Source organism: Balaenoptera physalus (genome assembly GCF_965194825.1).
Source record: "Balaenoptera physalus genome assembly, chromosome: 14".
Taxonomy (NCBI): Eukaryota; Metazoa; Chordata; class Mammalia; order Artiodactyla; family Balaenopteridae; genus Balaenoptera; species Balaenoptera physalus.
In genome coordinates, this window is record NC_138893.1 from 88,299,757 (window position 1) to 88,319,606 (window position 19,850).

At 36.0% G+C, this 19,850-nt stretch overlaps 1 protein-coding gene and 1 pseudogene across 10 annotated transcripts in view; one reads left to right on the forward strand and one right to left on the reverse strand.

Moving 5' to 3' along the window:
• HERC4 (HECT and RLD domain containing E3 ubiquitin protein ligase 4) overlaps positions 1-19,850 on the forward strand; it is a 130,679-nt gene that overhangs the window by 73,417 nt on the left and 37,412 nt on the right. For all 9 annotated transcript variants that reach the window (XM_082424658.1, XM_082424651.1, XM_082424650.1 and 6 more), the window contains 7 exons: positions 4,065-4,141; positions 4,744-4,868; positions 6,667-6,726; positions 6,863-6,974; positions 7,512-7,701; positions 9,052-9,224; positions 19,557-19,676. In XM_082424658.1, the coding sequence (XP_082280784.1) occupies positions 4,065-4,141; positions 4,744-4,868; positions 6,667-6,726; positions 6,863-6,974; positions 7,512-7,701; positions 9,052-9,224; positions 19,557-19,676 (857 nt within the window). The remainder of the gene's footprint in view (positions 1-4,064; positions 4,142-4,743; positions 4,869-6,666; positions 6,727-6,862; positions 6,975-7,511; positions 7,702-9,051; positions 9,225-19,556; positions 19,677-19,850) is intronic.
• LOC309642895 (large ribosomal subunit protein eL21 pseudogene) overlaps positions 1-19,850 on the reverse strand; it is a 528,492-nt pseudogene that overhangs the window by 25,784 nt on the left and 482,858 nt on the right. The gene's annotated exons all lie outside the window — the stretch shown is intronic.

Below are 19,850 nucleotides of genomic sequence, written 5' to 3' on the forward strand. Positions count from 1 at the left end.
GTGATGAAAACATTCCATTTTTAAAACAAATTGTGATGGGTGATGAAAAATGGACACTGTACAATAATGTGGAACAGAAGAGATCATGGGGCAAGCGAAATGAACCACCACCAACCACACCAAAGGCTGGTCGTCAAAGAAGGGATGTTGTGTATATGGTGGGATTGGAAGGGAGTCCTCTATTATGAGCTCCTTCTGGAAAACCAAACGATTAATTCCAGCAAGTACTGCTCCCAATTAGACCAACTGAAAGCAGCACTTGACGAAAGTGTCTGGAATTAGTCAACAGAAAACGCATAATCTTCCTTCAGGATAATGCAGGATAATGCACATGTGTCTTTGATGACCAGGCAAAAACTGTTACAGCTTGGCTGGGAAGTTCTGATTCATCCGCCGTATTTACCAGACATTGCACCTTCGGATTTCCATTTATTTCGGTCTTTACAAAATTCTTTTAATGGAAAATATTTCAATTCCCTGGAAGACTGTAAATGGCACCTGGAACAGTTCTTTGATCAAAAAGATAAAAGGTTTGGGGAAGATGGAATTATGAAGTTGCCTGAAAAATGGCAGAAGGTAGTGGAACAAAACGGTGACTATGTTGTTAAGTAAAGTTCTTGGTGAAAATGAAAAATGTCTTTTATTTTTACTTAAAAACCGAAGGAACTTTTTGGCCGACCCAATATATAGGTTTTGTTCAAACTCCAGTTGATTGGCAGTGGCTCTTGGAGTTATAGGAAGGACTATATGAAGTGGAAGTTATGAGAAGGACTTTGAGAACACTTTCGGGATGGAGGAGAGTGCCAAAGTTGTTTAGTGTTGTATGTTATAGGTAGAAGAGGTGTAGTGTCTCTTCATAACTTTAAAACAGGGCATCACTAATATGTGGAGAAGGGGAAAGAATTACTCAAAACATGAAAATTGGGAGGAAAATGTCAGTTTAGATCCTAACCTAACAGTATACACTAAAATAAATTATAGATGGATTAAAGTTAAATGTAAAAGAGTTCTTAAGAAAATAATTCTATAATTTGAGGATGGGAAAAACCTTTCTTACCATTATGGCAGTGAAAGTCACCATTAAGAAAGAGAGCAACTTCCCTGGTGGTCCAGTGGCTAAGACTCTGCACTCCCAACGCAGGGGACCCGGGTTCGATCCCTTGTCAGGGAACTAGATCCCACATGCTGCAGCGAAGATCCCGCGTGCCGCAACTAAGACCCAATGCAGCCAAATAAATAAATAAATATTTTTTAAAAAGAAACCCACTTCCTCTTTAAAAAAAAAAAAAAGAATGAGATAAATACATTTGATTTAATGGAAAAAGAAACTTGTGAGTCAAAATTAAATAATTATTTAGAAAAAACGTTTGTAACGAATATAACCTGAGGTTAGTAGCCTGAATATCCAAAGTGCTCATACATATTGGTGTGAAAAACAGTAAGACACCTAATAAATGAATAAGACAAACATTTAGACATGTAATAGGTAAAGGAAGTTAACGGAAATTCCCATTGAGGAAATCCATGTTACTAAGAAACATGTAAAAATTATAATTAAATAAATACAAATTCAAAAAGCCAGACGATAGTAAATAAATGGAAAAGAACAGCATTAGTCTTTCCTATTACAGGTTAATGAATTATGTGGTAGATAGGGAGAAGCTAATGGTCCAACCACAAGATGAGGAAGTAATATTAGTGTATCATTTTTCAACCCACAGTGAATTAATGGTCTAAGCATTGGGCATCAATGGTTACTAACATCACAAAAAGGAACCCAACTACACATTATGTGCTTACTGATGGAAGAACAGCCCCTTCCACCACCATGTAATAGTTTTGTCAAAATAATTGACTTATTAATCTAATTAAATCCTCTCTAGATCCAACTACCAATTTACAGGAAATACAGAAGACTGAGAGAAATGTTAGGAGAATCCTTGAGGATATAATCAGCAAAATCCAATCTGCAGGAAGCTGTGTAGGACAAATGACTAGGTTTCACAGACTTTTTTACAGTAGTAATTAAAAGGAAATTAAGGAAAATAATTTTTGGTGCCCTACTCACAGCCCCCAGAAACCCATTCATGTACTATAGATTAGTCATCCGTTTACTTGATGATTATTTAAAGAAGGCAGAATCACCTTTTAGGAACAAACGAATAACATCCTGCTAAATCTTTTGAGGAAGTGCATGACTTCTTGTAGACTTGTGAGGATGATGTAGAGAAAAGATTTTAAGTTGAATGATTGGTTTATTTAATATTTTAGATTTACCCTTTTAATCTGTTCTTAAAAATTTTTGGCCTTAGAGCAGTCTTGTTGTGGAAAATTTGGTCATATTAATGTTCTGATCTCTGAAGCTCTTATTATTAGTATTTTCTAAGCTAGATAATTTTTTATATTATATATTCATATTAAATATTTACTGAGTTCTTTTACAAATAAAACATTGTGCTTGGTAGTAGGGAATGATCAAGAAAATTAAGATGTGGTCCCTTCCTTAAGAATTTATAATTCTGTAGCAGTGGTGGTCACAAATAATACAAGGTGAAGAATTAGTCACTAAAGAGTGGGGGGTCAGCAGTAGGAACACAGCAATGGATTATATTTGGAAATAACTAGCCTTAAGTTACATTGTGGAGCTATGGTGTTTTGGTATGTGATACTTCTAAATACTAGGCTAGCGGTATTTTTGATAATAGATACTCTTTCTATTTTGAGGTACAGGAGAGGAGAAAAAGGAAGAGGCTTTGAATGTCTTTTTATAAAGGCACTTTATTGAAACGAAATTGAGTTATTTGTAGTGAGGTGGATGGACCTAGAGTCTGTCATACAGAGTGAAGTAAGTCAGAAAGAGAAAAACAAATACCGTATGCTAACGCATATGTATGGAATCTAAAAAAAAAAAAAAAAAGGTTCTGATGAACCTAGGGGCAGGACAGGAATAAAGTCGCAGATGTAGAGAATGGACTTGAGGACACAGGGAGGGGGAAGGGTAAGCTGGGACGAAGTGAGAGAGTAGCATTGACATATATACACTACCAAATGTAAAATAGATACCTAGTGGGAAGCAGCTGCATCTCACGGGGAGATCAGCTGGGTGCTTTGTGACCACCTAGAGGGGTGGTATAGGGAAGGGTGGGAGGGAGATGCAAGAGGGAGAGGATATGGGGATATATGTATACATATAGCTGATTCATTTTGTTATACAGCAGAAACTAACAACATTGTAAAGCAATTATACTCCAATAAAGATGTTAAAAAAAAAAAACTTTTAAAGAAAAATAAACACCACAATAAAACACAAAACTTGAAAAAAAAGATACTTTATTGTTCCTTCTTTACTTCTACTAAATTTGCGTATTAACTTTTATGTTTTTGGACCTGATTTGGGTGTTATTGATAAATAGTTGTTAACAAAGAGCTATGTGTGTCATCTTACTTTTGTACAGCTATATTGAAAGAGAAAATAATTTTACATTATGAATTTTGCATTACTCAAGAAGATTTAACATATACTTGTTTGTTGTCATTCTTTTTAAAAGTAAATATTCCCTTTTTTTTTTTTTTGGCTGTACCCTGCGAGGCTTATGGGATCTTAGTTGCCCGGCCAGGGATTGAACCCAGGCCACGAGCAGTGAAAACGCCAAGTCCTAACCACTGGACCACCAGGGAATTCCCCAAAATGAATATTCTTATTTTTTATTTTCTTCTGAGCTATCTTCTATACCTTTCATTCAATTTTTACACCATCTTCAGTTTAAAATATATTGAGATAATAAAGGTCTAGACTAGAAAATGCCATTTTTTGGTGAGCAGGTCAAAAGAAAGACTTGTTAAACTTATCAAATGCTTGTTGTGCTTGTGGGATCATTAACATTTGTCACTTGGTCAGTACCATCTCCATAGCAGTCAGAACATTCTCAGTCATTTTGTGTCATTGAGCCCATGATCGGGAGGTCTCATTAAGTTAGATGATTAAGAGAAAATCCAGTAGCATATTTGATGCTCTGAAAAATGCATATAAATCTTGAATGTTTTATATTTTATTTTTATTACAGATTCTGAAGAATATTTCTGTGTAAAAAGAATTTTCTCAGGTGGAGATCAAAGCTTTTCACATTACTCTAATCCTCAGGTAATAGTAATCATATAAATAATTACTAAGCTCAGATAATTTAGAAGTTGTTTTTAAACCCATATTAATGTTCTTTATATGTTACAAAGTAATTGCCTTAATTTTTTTTTTCCTCGGGTCTACAGAATTTTTCAGATCCATTTGATAAGTTTTTTTTTTTTTTTTCTTTATTTATTTTTGGCTGCTTTGGGTCTTTGTTGCTGCACGTGGGCTTTCTCTAGTTGCAGCAAGCGGGGCTACTCTTCATTGTGGTGCACAGGCTTCTCATTGCGGTGGCTTCTCTTTGTTGCAGAGCATGGGCTCTAGGTGCGTGGACTTCAATAGTTGTGGCTCGCGGGCTCTAGAGCGCACTCTCAGTAGTTGTGGCACACGGGCTTAGTTGCTCCGCAGCATGTGGGATCTTCCCGGACCAGGGCTCGAGCCTGTGTCCCCTGCATTGGCAGGCGGATTCCTAACCACTGCGCCACCAGGGAAGTACCCGTTTGATAAGTTTTTGTTCCAGGTGTTTAGTAGAGATTAACTTCCAAATACATGTGGAGGCATGTCTTGGTTTATATATAATGTCTCTTCCCTCTGACTCATCTACTTATTTTAAAATTTAGAACTGTGGGCCACCAGATGACTTTAGATATCCTGATCCTTCGAAGCAGATCTGGACTGTGAATGAAGCTCTAATTCAAAAATGGCTGAGCTACCCCTCTGGAAGATTTCCTGTAGAGATAGCCAAGTAAGAAAAATATTTTATCTACACAAAGTCTCTTAACTCCATGGTAGAGGAACCTGTACTTAGGAGTTTTTATTTAAATAAATATTTCATTAAATATCATTTACTGAATGGTTTATATACAAAAGTTTAATTGTTTAGAATTTCTGTAATAGTGGATATTTTAGGAGATCTCATTTAGATGTTTATAAGTTACAGTTCTTTCATATACATAATGATATATTAAATGATAACTTAAAATATTAAATATAGCCACTTTAGGATTGGGTTTGCAAAAATGTTCCTTCTAGCTTCATAGTGGTCACTGTCTTTTAACTTCTATATTCCATGGAAGAGTTGAGTATTTCTTCTTTCTTGAATATTTTTCTTGAAGATGGACTTGTTTAGTACTTAAAGTTTTTGTTGTTGTTGTTGAAGGTGGTGTAGGTATTTGGGAGGAGGGGCTATAGCTGATCAGCTGTTTTTTAATTCTAAATTATTTTCCCAAACTAAAATTTTTCTTAAAAGCATGAAGAGTAGTCTTCAGAAAAATAACATTCCAGATTAGATTTACCACCATGTGGAATTAAGAAAGTTAAATGTGCATGTTTATATAAAAATTTTTTTAGGAACATCAGATTTATTTTATGAATCAGAGGATGGTAGTAATGTTTGAGAGAGTAATAAAGAGATAAACAGTAATACCTTTATCAAGATTTACTTAATCTTTAGTAATTTATAGAATTCTGATTTATTTATTTATTTATTTTTTAAAGAGATTGGAGTTTATTTATTTATTTATTTTTGGCTGTGTTGGGTCTTTGTTTCTGTGCGAGGGCTTTCTCTAGTTGTGGTAAGCGGGGGCCACTCCTCATCGTGGTGCGCGGGCCTCTCACTGTCATGGCCTCTCTTGTTGTGGAGCGCAGGCTCAGTAGTTGTGGCTCACGGGCCCAGTTGCTCCGCAGCATGTGGGATCTTCCCAGACCAGGGCTCGAACCCGTGTCCCCTGCATTGGCAGGCAGATTCTCAACCACTGCACCACCAGGGAAGCCCAAGATTTCTGATTTATTTTGAATGTTGGTTGGAGGAATGCTCTGTAGCATTAAATACTACATTTTATTTTTTATTAAATAATAAAGGTGATGTGGATCTTATCCACATAAATAATAAATAAATAAAAGGTGATTTTATTTTTTATTAAAAAATAAAGATGATGAATGGATAAAGATGTGGCACATATATACAATGGAATATTACTCAGCCATAAAAAGGAAAAAATTGAGTTATTTGTAGTGAGGTGGATGGACCTAGAGTCTGTCATACAGAGTGAAGTAAGTCAGAAAGAGAAAAACAAATACCGTATGCTAATGTATATATACGGAATCTAAAAAAAAAAAAAAAAAAGGGTACGGATGAACCTAGTTGCAGGGCAGGAATAAAGAGGTAGACATACAGAATGGACTTGAGGACATGGGGTGGGAGGGGGAAGCTGGGGCGAAGTGAGAGTAGCATCGACATACATACACTACCGAATGTAAAATAGTTGGCTGGTGGGAAGCAGCAGCATAGCACAGGGAGATCGGCTTGGTGCTTTGCGATGACCTAGAGGGGTGGGATAGGGAGGAGGGAAGGGAGGCTTAAGAGGGAGGGGATATGGGGACATGTGTATGCATATGGCTGATTCGCTTTGTTTTGCAACAGAAACTAACACAGTATTGTGAAGCAATTATACTCCAATAAAGATATATTAAAAAAAAAACACCAAAGGTGAGCAATTAGATTTCTCATTTTGTGATTTTGTGATTTTTAAATTTCTTTTTAGTGAAATAGATGGAACTTTTTCTTCGTCTGGTTGTCTAAATGGAAGTTTTTTAGCTGTTAGGTGAGTGACAATTCTTTGGTATACTGAATTTTTCAAATTTATTATATTAAATAATGTCATATTAAAAAGAAGTGAAAAAATTTTGAAGTTGCATTTTATTATTTTCTCTCTCTCTCTCTCTCTCTTTTTTAAATAGCAATGATGATCACTATAGAACAGGCATCAGATTTTCAGGGGTTGATATGAATGCTGCTAGGCTTTTATTCCACAAACTTATACAACCTGATCATCCTCAGATATCTCAGCAGGTTTGTTTTTAAAGTATTTTATATTTGTATTATGTAGCCTGTTGAGTTTTTTATTCCATGTTTTTTTATATGTTTGTGGCCTAATTAACTTTATAGTTTCATACACTTTATTAAGATGTCTGTATAATTTTATTTAATATACTAATATAAGAATTAAAATAGGGTATTATTTTAAACTGTTTGTAATTTAGCTGTCAAATATCTGAAAATCTTTCCAGATGTTCAGAGCAGACTCTTAATTACTTAATATTACCATGTTGGTTAAGTCTGTATAACTATAGATGTAGAGAGTTTAAATTGAGATATAAATATCTTGTATGCAAGATTTTTAAAATTCTCTTAGCACTGCTTAGGCATTAATTTTCATTGTGCTCCAAAGTACATTCATTGATTCATTGTAAGATGGTTTCTTTTTCTTTTTTTTTTTTCCCTTCACCTTTTCACGTTTGCTATAGTATAAGGTTTTCTTTTTCTTTCTTTTTTTGGAATATGCATTCATTTTAAATGAAGTAGGTTTTACTTTTTGTCAAAATATAGGTGGCAGCTAGCTTGGAAAAGAATCTTATTCCTAAACTGAGTAGCTCCTTACCTGATGTTGAAGCATTGAGATTTTATCTTACTCTACCAGAATGCCCCCTGATGAGTGATTCCAACAATTTCACCACAATAGCAATTCCCTTTGGTACAGCTCTTGTGAACCTAGAAAAGGCACCACTGAAAGTACTTGGTAAGAATTTTAATACTTTTTGTTTTACAACCTTTTCTCTTTAAATGAAAATGCTCATAACTTCTTCTTTGCTGTTTGAAATTTTGCTACCCTGCTTATTTTGACATTGTCTTAAGGTGAGATAAACCTGTTTTTCAGTTTGTTGCTTTTTGCTAGTCATCTGATGCTAGTTGTTAGAGTTGGAGGCAAAGCATGTTAAATATTAAAATTTTAATCGAGCACAACAGCAGAGACAGTATCAGGAAAGATAAAAACTGTTTTTCGTATTTGCCTTCCTCATCCCCTCCAGAGTGATCTTACTGTTAAAGAAGTAAAGGAGGAGGAACAATTAAAACTGAACAAACATGGGTATTAAATCCTCCTTGAACTTTATTAACCCTTTGCCTTGTATTTCCCTCATTTGCTAATTTTCTGATGTCTCTGCATGTAGGTGAGATTCCACTGTTTATTTGATCCTATTCCTCTAGGTTTTTGGCCTAAACTTTCCTCACTTTAATTTTTCTAATTGTATACATTTCATCTTTATCTGCTGGCCATTAGTTTGCCTGCTACATTTAGTAGCAGTGCTTTCCTTCTTAATAGTATTTGTTAGGTATGTGAATCTGAGATACATAAGAGTAATAAAATCAGTCCAAGAAGTTTTAGGCTGAGGGTGAGCAGAGGAAGCAACAAGCAAGGGGTAGAATCCTGGAATCTGAGGGAATTAGCCAGTGGTTAGAAGAATGAAGCAGGAACTCACGAGCATATTGCTTCCATGTTGTCAGAAGTTTTTGTATTCCTTTCTGTCTGCTGCATAAGATTGTCATATTTGTAGTTAATAACTACAAATAGTGAACGTGGGGAAGGACAGACATGGTATACTTTACATTGTTCAGTTTCTGTATTTGATTTTCAGGAGTACCTTGCATTTTTAGGATGGTGCTTCACAATATTTCAACTTTATGTTATGTAAGTTGAAAGATAAAAGTTGGAGAGATCTTTAAATATTGGAGCAATACAGTTTTAAAAGTGTTTTGTTTAAAAATTAAAATCCTAATTTCCAAAGCACTTTTTAACAAGTGGTCTTAATACTAGGTATTAAGTTTTTAATGTAGCTTAGGAAACCAAGAATGTAAATTCAATAGACCTTTCTTTATTTTTGCTTTTGAGAGCTTTTAGAACCGTATTCTTTAACTTGAGGGTGGGGTGGTATCTATAAACCCTAGAAATGTTACGTAAAATACCATATTATGTGTATCTTCCTGAGGTTTTCAAAGGGTTAAGAGCCACTGCTTTCGAAAAAAAGTCAGTATGATTTTGAAAATTGTGACTTTTTAAATTTTATTTTGTGTGTTCACCCTTTAATAACAGAAAACTGGTGGTCAGTACTTGAACCTCCACTATTCCTCAAGATTGTAGAACTTTTTAAGGAGGTTGTGGTACATCTTTTGAAACTCTACAAGATCGGCATTCCCCCTTCTGAAAGAAGAATTTTCAACAGTTTTCTTCATACCGCATTAAAGGTTTTAGAAATATTACATAGGGTATGTCCAATAGTCCGTTTATTTTCCTCTCTCCCCATTGCCACTAACAGACTGATGATGTTTATTTTAACATGAATATATTACAGAATTAGATTGACATAAAAGATATTATAGGAATTTGGAGAAGTTATCTAAATTTTCCTTTAAAAGAAAGACTGTATCTATACTTTAGAGCTTTGGTCTTATTTGACTTCGTTAGGCATTTATGGATAACTTGTCTGTAGTTGGGCAGAACAATAGCATACTAATGAATTAGATTCTCCTTATGTTTTTTTTGAAGAACATGATTTGTTAGTTTAAATAATACGCTTTTTGTTATTTATTGATGGTTATAATATGAACAAGATTTCATCCTAGTTGTGATTTTGAACATCTAAACTCATGTTCCTTTTGCTGTTGGGTACTAATAGCTTCAATCAAAGTACAACCTTTGAAACAGATGACTAACTTGAAATTGGAACCATATATAATTCATTAATTTGCCTATTGTTCTTTCCTGCCCTTCTTCCCAGTGGAAGAAATAGTCCCCTTTACACTTGTAGCAGTTCAAAGTTATATGAAGAAGTAGAGTGTCAGCTGTTTAACTAAAGATGGACATCCCTGACAGCTGGTAGGTATATCTCTGTTGTGCCATTTGGTATTTTTAAGATGCTATTTTGGGAGACATGACCTAAGGGAGAAGGATATGTTTCTAGCCTCTAGAATGACTGAAAAACCCATATGAACCTTTAAATCTTTAGTTTCCTCCCCTTAACAGCTTCTTTAGTGTTTTCACACCCTTCTTGCCTGGTACTAAGGTAAATGATAAAGGGTAAAGGAGATAAGTCCTTCTGTTCTCTGTAAGAAAGAGCCCTTATGTACCATTGATTTTTCCCTTTTTATTCTTTTAATGAAGTTCCTGGGTACTTTCTCAACTACTTCTTGAACTTTTTTCTTTTGTATTTAGTATGTCTAAGCTCTCTAGAAAAACAAGTCATTTCTCTTATTATAACTGAAGATATGATAGCCATTTTTTTCGTAAGGGGAAATAAGTCATTCTTATGTTTGCATTTCCCAGTCAAAGGCTTTCTTGAAGCACTTTAAGGTTAACTGGATTCTGCAGTAAACTGCTATTAAGATCTTCTGTTGTCATGGAATGGGTCTCTACTTTTCTTTATGCCTTTTGTCTAGGGTTGAAGAGGTTGATTAGATTCTTTCTTTCCTCTGGACTCTCTTTTCCTACTACTTCAGTGAACCATCCTTTGTCAACAGGACCCTCTTCCCAAATAATTATTCATCCCCCCCCCCCTTTCTTATCTGCATTACCTCTTAAAAAAATTCTTTTTTCCCTTAGCTGTGTCTTTTTCCACAAATGAAAGTGAGGGAAGGAGAAGCGGAGGAGAAAATTGAACCTTTTGCCTTTCATAATTACAGACAGAACTTGAGCAAGTAATTTATGTGCCTGGCTCAGAAGCCTCAGTCTCTGTTGAGGAGAACCCTATGGGGTTCCATCTCCAGAGACCTTTTTGATGGAGCCGTGCTAGAACTAGGATCCTAAATTATTGCTAGCTGAAAGGGAAAGGAAAATAATGTAACAGTGGCCAAGATTAGAAACCTCCATTGTACACTAATTCATGTGAGCACTTTACGTATATCCCTCATTTAACTTTTTAAACTCTTTACAGTTATATTTTGTCCCTTAATCTGAATATCAAAGGTCATAAACCAGTAAGCAGCAGGGTTGAAATACAAATCCAAATCGACTTCCAAAGTCCCTGCTGTTTCTAATGTACTTCTGTATCAGCAGATATAGTAATATAATATGTTTGAATGGTTCTTTGCTTTTATTTTATGCCCCTAGATCTAGAGGCTTATACTTCCAGATTACAGATAGCATTGTATTGTTAAAAAAGACCATGATTCTAACTCCATCTGTGCTGCTTCTTATCAGTGTGATTTTGAACAAATCTTTCTCTTTATCACATATGCAAATGGAGAATCATCTATAAAATAAGGATTGAAATAACGGCCTGATGGTTTCCCAGGATTGATGTATTGTTTAGATTACATAATATATATAATTATTATACATTCAGAGATTTTGTTATCACCACCACCATTTGGATGGGAAATTGCTACTTTTATCTTGATTCATTTGGTCCTGAGGAAACTGAGTTCCTGTTTGAAGTTGTTACATACTCAAAAGCAGGGTAATAATGTTCCTGTTTGAGGTTGTTAAATACTCAAAAGCAGGGTAATAATGGTATCAGTTTCATAAGCATCTCTTACTGGGAGTCCTTAGGACAATCATTTATCTTTCTTTTACCTCTTACATTGGAGAAAACTTTACTTGATCCTAATCTGTCATAGATAACTGTGGTTATTCACTATCAGAGATGATTCAGTTTCATCTTTAGTGGAACCTAAATTGCTAATCAGAGATTTGTGTTTTTGAAGACACCTTGTGTCTGACAACTGTATATATTTCTTCTCTCTGCTCCATGGTTAAGAATTAGGAAAAGTTTCTCACACAATTTCCTTCTTGACCTAATCCTGGAGCAGGATTAGGACCTGTAGACTCTGTATTTCCTGATCATTTCAGAATATATGAATGACTTGTTTCTCCCTTATGTCATGTCCTTTGGAAAGCTTTGAATTAGAAATTATTCCCAGTGCTCCAAATGGCATCACAAGAAAGATAATTTTGGTACCTGCTGTCAGGAAGGGATGTATTACCACGCAAATGAGTTTGCTGGCAAGTAATTGTGTTATTTAGTAGTTTCTGAGTTTTCACACAGTACCTTATAGAGATACTAATATGACAAAAGAAAAGACTTACTTTGTCTGACTAGCCTAAGTGCTACGTATCATGCTAATCTTCTAAGTCAGTGATTTTCAACCTCCCCCTTTTTTTTGCAAGGAACCCTTAAATAAACCCAAACAAATAAGACATATGTATACTTACCATATACCACCTCTGAACTCACGTTTATAAATCAGAATACTAAACTGTAATTAAAATGCGAAATGTTATGATCAAACGTACATAGATTTTATTTTGTACATTTTGGGCAGTAACACTGATTGTATAGGTTGTTTTGAACTTCTACCATGTGATTTCTTTTTTATTCATTTTACAAATATTTACTGAGTGCCTATTATGTGCTTACCATGGTACTAAACAGTAGTGATGCAGTGACAAGGAAAAGATGTGATTTCTGCCCTTGTTAAGATTATAAATGTAGGGACTTCCCTGGTGGTCCAGTGGCTAAGGCTCCACGCTCCCAGTGCAGGGGCCTGAATTCGATCCCTGGTCAGGGAACTAGATCCCACATGCTGCAACTAAAGATCCCGTGTGGGCTTCCCTGGTGGCGCAGTGGTTGAGAATCTGCCTGCCAATGCAGGGGACACGGGTTTGAGCCCTGGTCTGGGAAGATCCCACATGCCGCGGAGCAGCTAAGCCCGTGAGCCACAATTACTGAGCCTGCGCGTCTGGAGCCTGTGCTCCGCAACAAGGGAGGCCGCGATAATGAGAGGCCCGCGCACCGTGATGAAGAGTGGCCCCCGCTTGCCACAACTAGAGAAAACCCTCGCACAGAAACGAAGACCCACCACAGCCATAAATAAATAAATAAAAATTAAAAAAAAAAAAAGACTTTCTCTTTAAAAAAAAAAAAAAAAAAAGATCCCGTGTGCCGCAATGAAGATCCTGAGTGCTGCAACTAAGACCTGGTGCAGCCAAATAAATAAATGTTTTTTAAAATGCTTTAAAAAAAAGATTATAAATGTAGAACAGTTGTATAATACAAGTAAGTAAGCATTTATGATACAGCATGGTAAGTGCTAGATTAAGGAAAATGAAGGGTGCTATGAAAACACATAGGAGGGCACATAACTCGGAAGAATTAAAGAAGACTTCCTGAAGAAAATAATGTCTTGTCAATCTTACCTACCATACAAATGTATTTTTATATATTTTTTTAAAACTGTTGATTTTATATGTAAATCTATATCCACGTCTTTTGGATCAGTCTTCTGTTCAGTGCCTAATTTCCCTATTTTTAAAGCAGTATTAACTGATTTTATCTTTAGTTATTAAATCACTGTGTCTGAATTAACTATCAGCCATCATTTCCCACCAAGTCTTAAGCTTGACTGAAATATGTTTGTTCCTGAACCAAACCTGATTTCTAAATTGTTAGTTTTTATTCTAACATAGCATTTCTTTTCAAAAACATATGTCATATCTGCAGGATGTAAAAACTGCAACACTGGTTGCTATTGGTGAAAGAAAATTTACCTTTAAAAGTAAAAAATATTCCAGATAAAGAAAAGTATATATCAGAGGTCAGTGGCACGTGAATCATTTTCAACAAGAGTCACTAAAATTTTTTTAAATAAATGTATTTATTTGTTTGTTTGTTTGTTTATGGCTGCATTGGGTCTTTGTTGCTGCATGCAGACTTTCTCTAGTTGTAGCGAGTGGGGGCTACTCTTCATTGTGGTGTGTGGGCTTCTTGTTGCAGTGGCTTCTCTTGTTGCGGAGCATGGGCTTCAGTAGTTGTGTCATGTGGGCTCAGTAGTTGTGACGCTCAGGCTCAGTAGTTGTGGCTCACGGGCTTAGTTGCTCCGCAGCATGTGGGATCTTTCCCAACCAGGGCTTGAACCTGTGTCCCCTGCATTGGCAGGCATATTCTTAACCACTGCGCCACCAGGGAAGTCCCAAGAGTCACTAAATTTTTTAAGTGTCCAATGTAATATAAAAGTTAATGTATATATTTATAAACATAAATATTGGAGAGGGAAAAGCCAATGAGTTTTTGTGTGTAATTATTGGGTATGTTTTCTTTTTTGGTAGAAAGAGTTTGGCTGTAGGGCAAGGATCTGAAGACTTTTTCTGTAAAGGGCTAGATAGTAATATTTTATACTTTGTGAGCTGCATGGTTTCTGTTACAGCAGCTCAACTCTATCTTATGTTTTTGATGCTATTGTAAATGATAATTAAAATTTTTTATTTTCTGATTGTTGCTAGTATGGAGAAATTTAGTTGAGTTTTTATTGTTAGTGTGGTGGAATTTAGTTGAGTTTTCACCTTGTACTCTATGACCTTGATAAATTAATTTAATATTTCTCTTATAGATTCATTTGGATTTTTTATGTACACAGTCATGTTATTTTCTTGCCTTATTTTATTGGCTAAGACTTCCCAGTACAGTGTTGAATATAAATGGTTGCAGTGGACATTCTTGTCTAATTCTTCATCTTAGAAAGAAAGCATTTAATATTTTACCCATAAGTATGATGTTAGCTGTAGAGTTGTGTTTTTGTTTTGTTTTGTTTTAAGGTGGGCTTTATCTGTTGAAGAAGTTCCCTTCTATTCCAGGTTTGCTGAGTGTGTTTATTATGAAGGGATGTTGAATTTTGTTAGATACTTTTTTCTGCATCTATTGAGATGAACAATTTTATTTATTTATTTTGCTTTTTTTCTGAAATTTAGTGAAATTCATTTATATTTGAATGTTAAACCAGTCTTGCATTCCTGGGATAAACTCCACTTGGACATTTTATATTATTTTCTATATATTGTTGGATTTAATTTGCTCATATTTTGTTAAGGGTTTTATGTCTGTGTTCATGAGGGATGTTGAACTGGTCAGTTTTGTTTCTCAACAGCTTTTTAGTATCAGGGTTATCCTAATTCATAAAGTGAGTTAAGAAATGATCTATCTTTCTCTGTTTTCTGAGTTTAAGATTGGTATTATTGGGACTTCCTTGGTGGCACAGTGGTTAAGAATCCTGCCAGTGTAGGCGACACGGGTTCAAGCCCTGGTCCGGGAAGATCCCACATGCCTGCAGAGCAGCTGGGCCCATGCACCACAACTACTGAGCCTGCGCTCTAGAGCCTGCGAGCCACAACTACTGAGCCTGTGCTCTAGAGCCTGCGAGCCACAGCTACTGAGCCTATGTGCCACGACTAACTGAAGCCCGTGCGCCTAGAGCCCATGCTCTGCAGCGGGAGAAGCCACTGCAATGAGAAGCCCGTGCACTGCAACGAAGAGTAGCCCCCACTCGCCGCAAATAGAGAAAAGCCCGCGCACAGCAACGAAGACCCAACGCAGCCAAAAATAAATAAATAAATAAATATATAATTTAAAACAAACAAACAAACAAAACCACTTAGATATGTCACCTCTTGGGAAAAAAAAAAAAAGATTGGTATTATTTCTTCCTTAAATGTTTGATAGAATTCACCAGTGAAGCTATCTTGGCCTGGAGTTTTCTTTTGGGAAATTTAAAAATTTAATATTAAATTTAAAAAATAGAGTGTAATTTATGTTTTCTGTTTCATATCTTTCCTTTACTCTACTTGATTTGTCCTTAATTTGATCATCATTTTCCAGGTTCTTAAAGCTGAGGCTTTTTTTGGGGGTGGGGGGTGCTGTGCCATGCAGCGTGGGGGATTGAACTCCAGGCCATGGCAGTGAAAGTGCTGAGTCCTAACCACTAGACCACCAGGGAATTCCTGAGCCGAGGCTTATTAGATCATTGATTTTAGACCATTTATTCTAGCATCATTTAATGCTATAAATTTCCTTCTATGCTCTGCTTTACCAGAATTCCACAAATTTTGATGTGTTGTGTTTTTATTTTCATTAAGTCATCTCTGAGTCTGGCTCTGTTGATTACTTTGTCTCTAGACTTTTTTATGTGGTCTTTGTTTTATTTACTTATTTGCTTTTTGATATGTCTCACAATTTTTGGTTATCTAAAATAGTAGGCGCTGAAGTAATTAGATTTAAATCCTGTATGTGTATACCTCTTATGTGGTTGTTAGTGTAGGGATTTAAGCCAATCTAATCTGCAGTTGAACTGGAATTGAGTTTGTAGTTTGCTATAGTTAACTTCATTGCACCGGAGACCTCAGATTCCTCTAATATTGTCTGATGCTTAAGGTGAAGGTGAAATGTCAAAGATTTCTTCTCAGTGTTTGTGCTTCACTCTGCATGCTTGCTCCAAAGAGGGGTTTCTCTCCCCACTTTTGCCCCTCCTCAGTGGTGAGCTGGTGTTGCTTGTTACTTAGTGCTTTCAAGATTGGTAGAAGAGAAGGGACAGAAAAGGTTCTTTGTTATTGTGGTATAGTGTTGGTCTTAGGTAGATAGCTGGGTGTGTACCAGGGTCTCGGGGATGGGATTTTCTCAGCGTTTCCGCTCCCACCCCCAGCAGTAGAGAGCCTCTAGCGCTACTGATACCAGATTCTGGGCTCAGGACAGTTCTTGTCCCCCTTCTTCCCAGGGATTGAGGATTTTAACCCTCCTCCAGCAACATGGCATAGAATTTGCTTCCCCTTCCTCAATGGCTTAACGTTTTTGCTTTCTCTATGTGAGAGAAGGATCTGGACAGGGTGGCAGGTCTTGTTTCTTTCTCACAGAGGCAGCCAATGCCTTGCAGCACTGAGAGAGTCTCTTGATCTCCTGCCCTGTTTCCACTCATCCTCCTGGGCACCCAGTAGAGGTCTGTGGCAAGAGTCTATGAGTAAGTGCAAACTGTCTGAGGCTCCTGGGGGTTTTATCCTCTCAAGTTATCCCATACTCAGCCTTAAGCAGTTTCTTAGAATTTTAGCTGATTTCTTCTTCGCTGCTTGTATGACAGTACTAAACTTCCTCTTGCTCTGCCATGGTGACCCATTTCTTTGGAAGTATCTGTCCATCCTTGGACTTCAGGCTACTTGGTTATCTTGTGACTTTAGCTCTCTGATGGATACAAGGAAAGTTTGGGGTAATTTAGAAGTGTTTTAATTGCCAGTTTTCTAGGATTTTCCAAATATATTTTTGTTGTTGACTTTTAGTTTATTTCTGTTGTGGTCAAAGGAACATACTTTGTATACGTTGGATTCTTTTAAAGATATTTATTAATGCTTGTTATATGGTCTGGGTTATGATATATGTTAGTGAACATTCCATGTACAATTACTGGGTGGAATGTTCTATTTTTTTCTTTCCATTTTATTGAGATATAACTGACATATAGCTCTGTATAAGTTTAAGGTGTACAGCAATAATTATTTGACTTACATACATTATGAAATGATTACCACAATAAGTTTACTCAACATCCATTATCTCATATAGATACAACATTAAAGACATAGAAAAAAATTTTTTTCCTTGTGATGAGAACTCTTAGGATTTACTCTCTTAACAACTTTCATACATATAACATACAGAAGTGTTAACTATATTTATGTTGTTTTACGTTACATCCCTAGTATTTATTTATCTTATAACTGGAAGTTGGTACCTTTTGACCCCCTTCATCCACTTCCCCCTCCCCCGACCCCCACCTCTGGTAACCACAAATCTGATCTCCTTTTCTATGAGTTTGTTTTTGAAGTACAGTTGACCTACAACACTATATTAGTTCCTGGTACAAAACATAATTTGATATTTCTGTACATTTCAAAATGATTGCCATGGTAAGTCTAGTTGTCATCTGTCACCATACAAAGATATTGCATAATTATTGACTATATTTCCCACACTGTACACTTTCATACCTGTGACTCATTTATTTCATAACTGAAAGTTTGTACCTCTTTATCTCCTTCACCTGTTTCTCTCCTGCCCCCACCTCCCTCTCTTCTGGCAGCGAGTTCAAGTTGGTTGAAATTGATGTTCAAATATTCCTTACTTACTGATTTTGCCCTTCTTTTTTTTTTTTGTAAATCAGTTACCAAGAGAGGGGTGTTAAAACTTCTAACGATGATGGTGGTTCTGTCAATTTTCCCTTCTTGTATTTTGAAGTGCTGTTATTTGGGATTGTCATAACTTCTTGATAAATTAATTCTTTTATCATTATGAAATGTACCTTTTTTCCCTCTGGAGATGCTTGTCTTGAAATGTACTCTAAGAGTAGCCTCCCAGTTGCTGCTTTCTGTTGGGGCGTTGTCCGTCCCTGTCCCCCCACCCCAAATCTCACTTGTGCTTTCATGGTTTAAGAGTTAGCCAAAGATGGGGGGATTTACATGCAGATTTTGGGGCTTTGTCCTCAGGATTCCTTTCTGGGATTTTTCTTCCTCATTGTCTGCCATGTTGGCAGCTTCAATCTCACACTTCTCTGTCTGATAAAACTGTTGCTTTCTGCATGTGCTGCATCCCCTACCCCTTATGCTGCTTTGGAAGTACTCCCAGTTAAAAAAAAAATGTGGTTCTCAACATGTGCTTTCCTTCTTTCAGAGACTGTGTTCATTCTTGTTTCTGCCTGCTTTGGGTTGATCTCCAGTGTTTTTAAATAGTTGGTTTTTTTATATACTGTCCAGAGATTATAACTGTTATTGTCAGGAGGATTAGTCTGATACAAAGTACTCTGCCATATCCAGCACTAGAACTCCTCTAGTTTCTTTTAATTTAGAATAACCCCCACTTTTCGATCTCATTACCTTGACTTTTTGGAGAGTCCTGGCCAGTCTTCTTGTAAAGTTCCTACAATTAGGATAATTGTCTGTTTCCTTATAATGATATTTAACTTGTTCCTCTTTTCCTGTATTTCCTGTAAACTGGAATTTAAATCAAGGACTTGACTAGATTCAGGTTAGACATTTTCTTGGTTCACAGATAATGTCTGTACTTCCTGTTGCATTATATCAGCAGGAAAAAAATTTTTTTTTTTTTGGGCCGTGCTTTGAGGCACGTGGGATCTTAGTTCCCTGACCAGGGATTGAAGCTGCGCCCCCTGCAGTGGAAGCATGGAGTCTTAACCACTGGACTGCCAGGGAAGTCCCAGCAAGAACATAATATTTGATTGTCCCAGTATGGGTAGTGGTTAGTTTGATCACTCAGTTAAGGTGGTGGTCTCCACTGTTAAGACTTGTTTTTCCTTTTGTAATTAGTAAGTAATTTCTAGGATGGTAATTTGCACTGTCTTCATTTTTCACATCCTACCCAAATGTCATCCTCTTAGTTTATTATAATCAGATGCCACTATTGAGTGACGGTTAACAATCATTAGCTATTCTTACTATTATTTAAGTCCCATTCCCAACCAGAAGACTTTATAGTTTCTAGTCTTTGTATACTATATATACTTATGGTACATATCTCCTATTGTGTGGTGGTTACATAAATCTTTTTTAATGGATTTTGAGGTACTAAATACAGATATCACATCTTATAAATCTTTGTGTTTCCCATAGCACTTAACTAGCATTTTGCATATGGTAGGCACTCAGTAAATTATTCTTTTATAGGAAGAGAAAATAACTAAGAAATCTCAAACCTTTTTCTATTTAAACATTTTTCAGTCTCTTTCTTAGGTACTGGTTAAATTTAATGTTAATTACATTTTTGTTTTTTGTAGGTAAATGAGAAAACTGGACAGATTATACAATATGATAAATTTTATATACATGAAGTACAAGAATTGATAGACATACGGAATGATTATATCAACTGGGTCCAACAGCAGGCCTATGGAATGGTATGTTTCCTATTGCATTTTATGATTTCATTTTTATGTATCATTTGTTCTAATACAAAAGGAACAATTGTGTATTTTTGAAACAACAAAGCTTTTTCAGAGCTTTTATTCAGAGCTCATTTTTTAAATAAAAACATATTGCAAAGGAGCAGCTATATATTATGCAGTATTTAT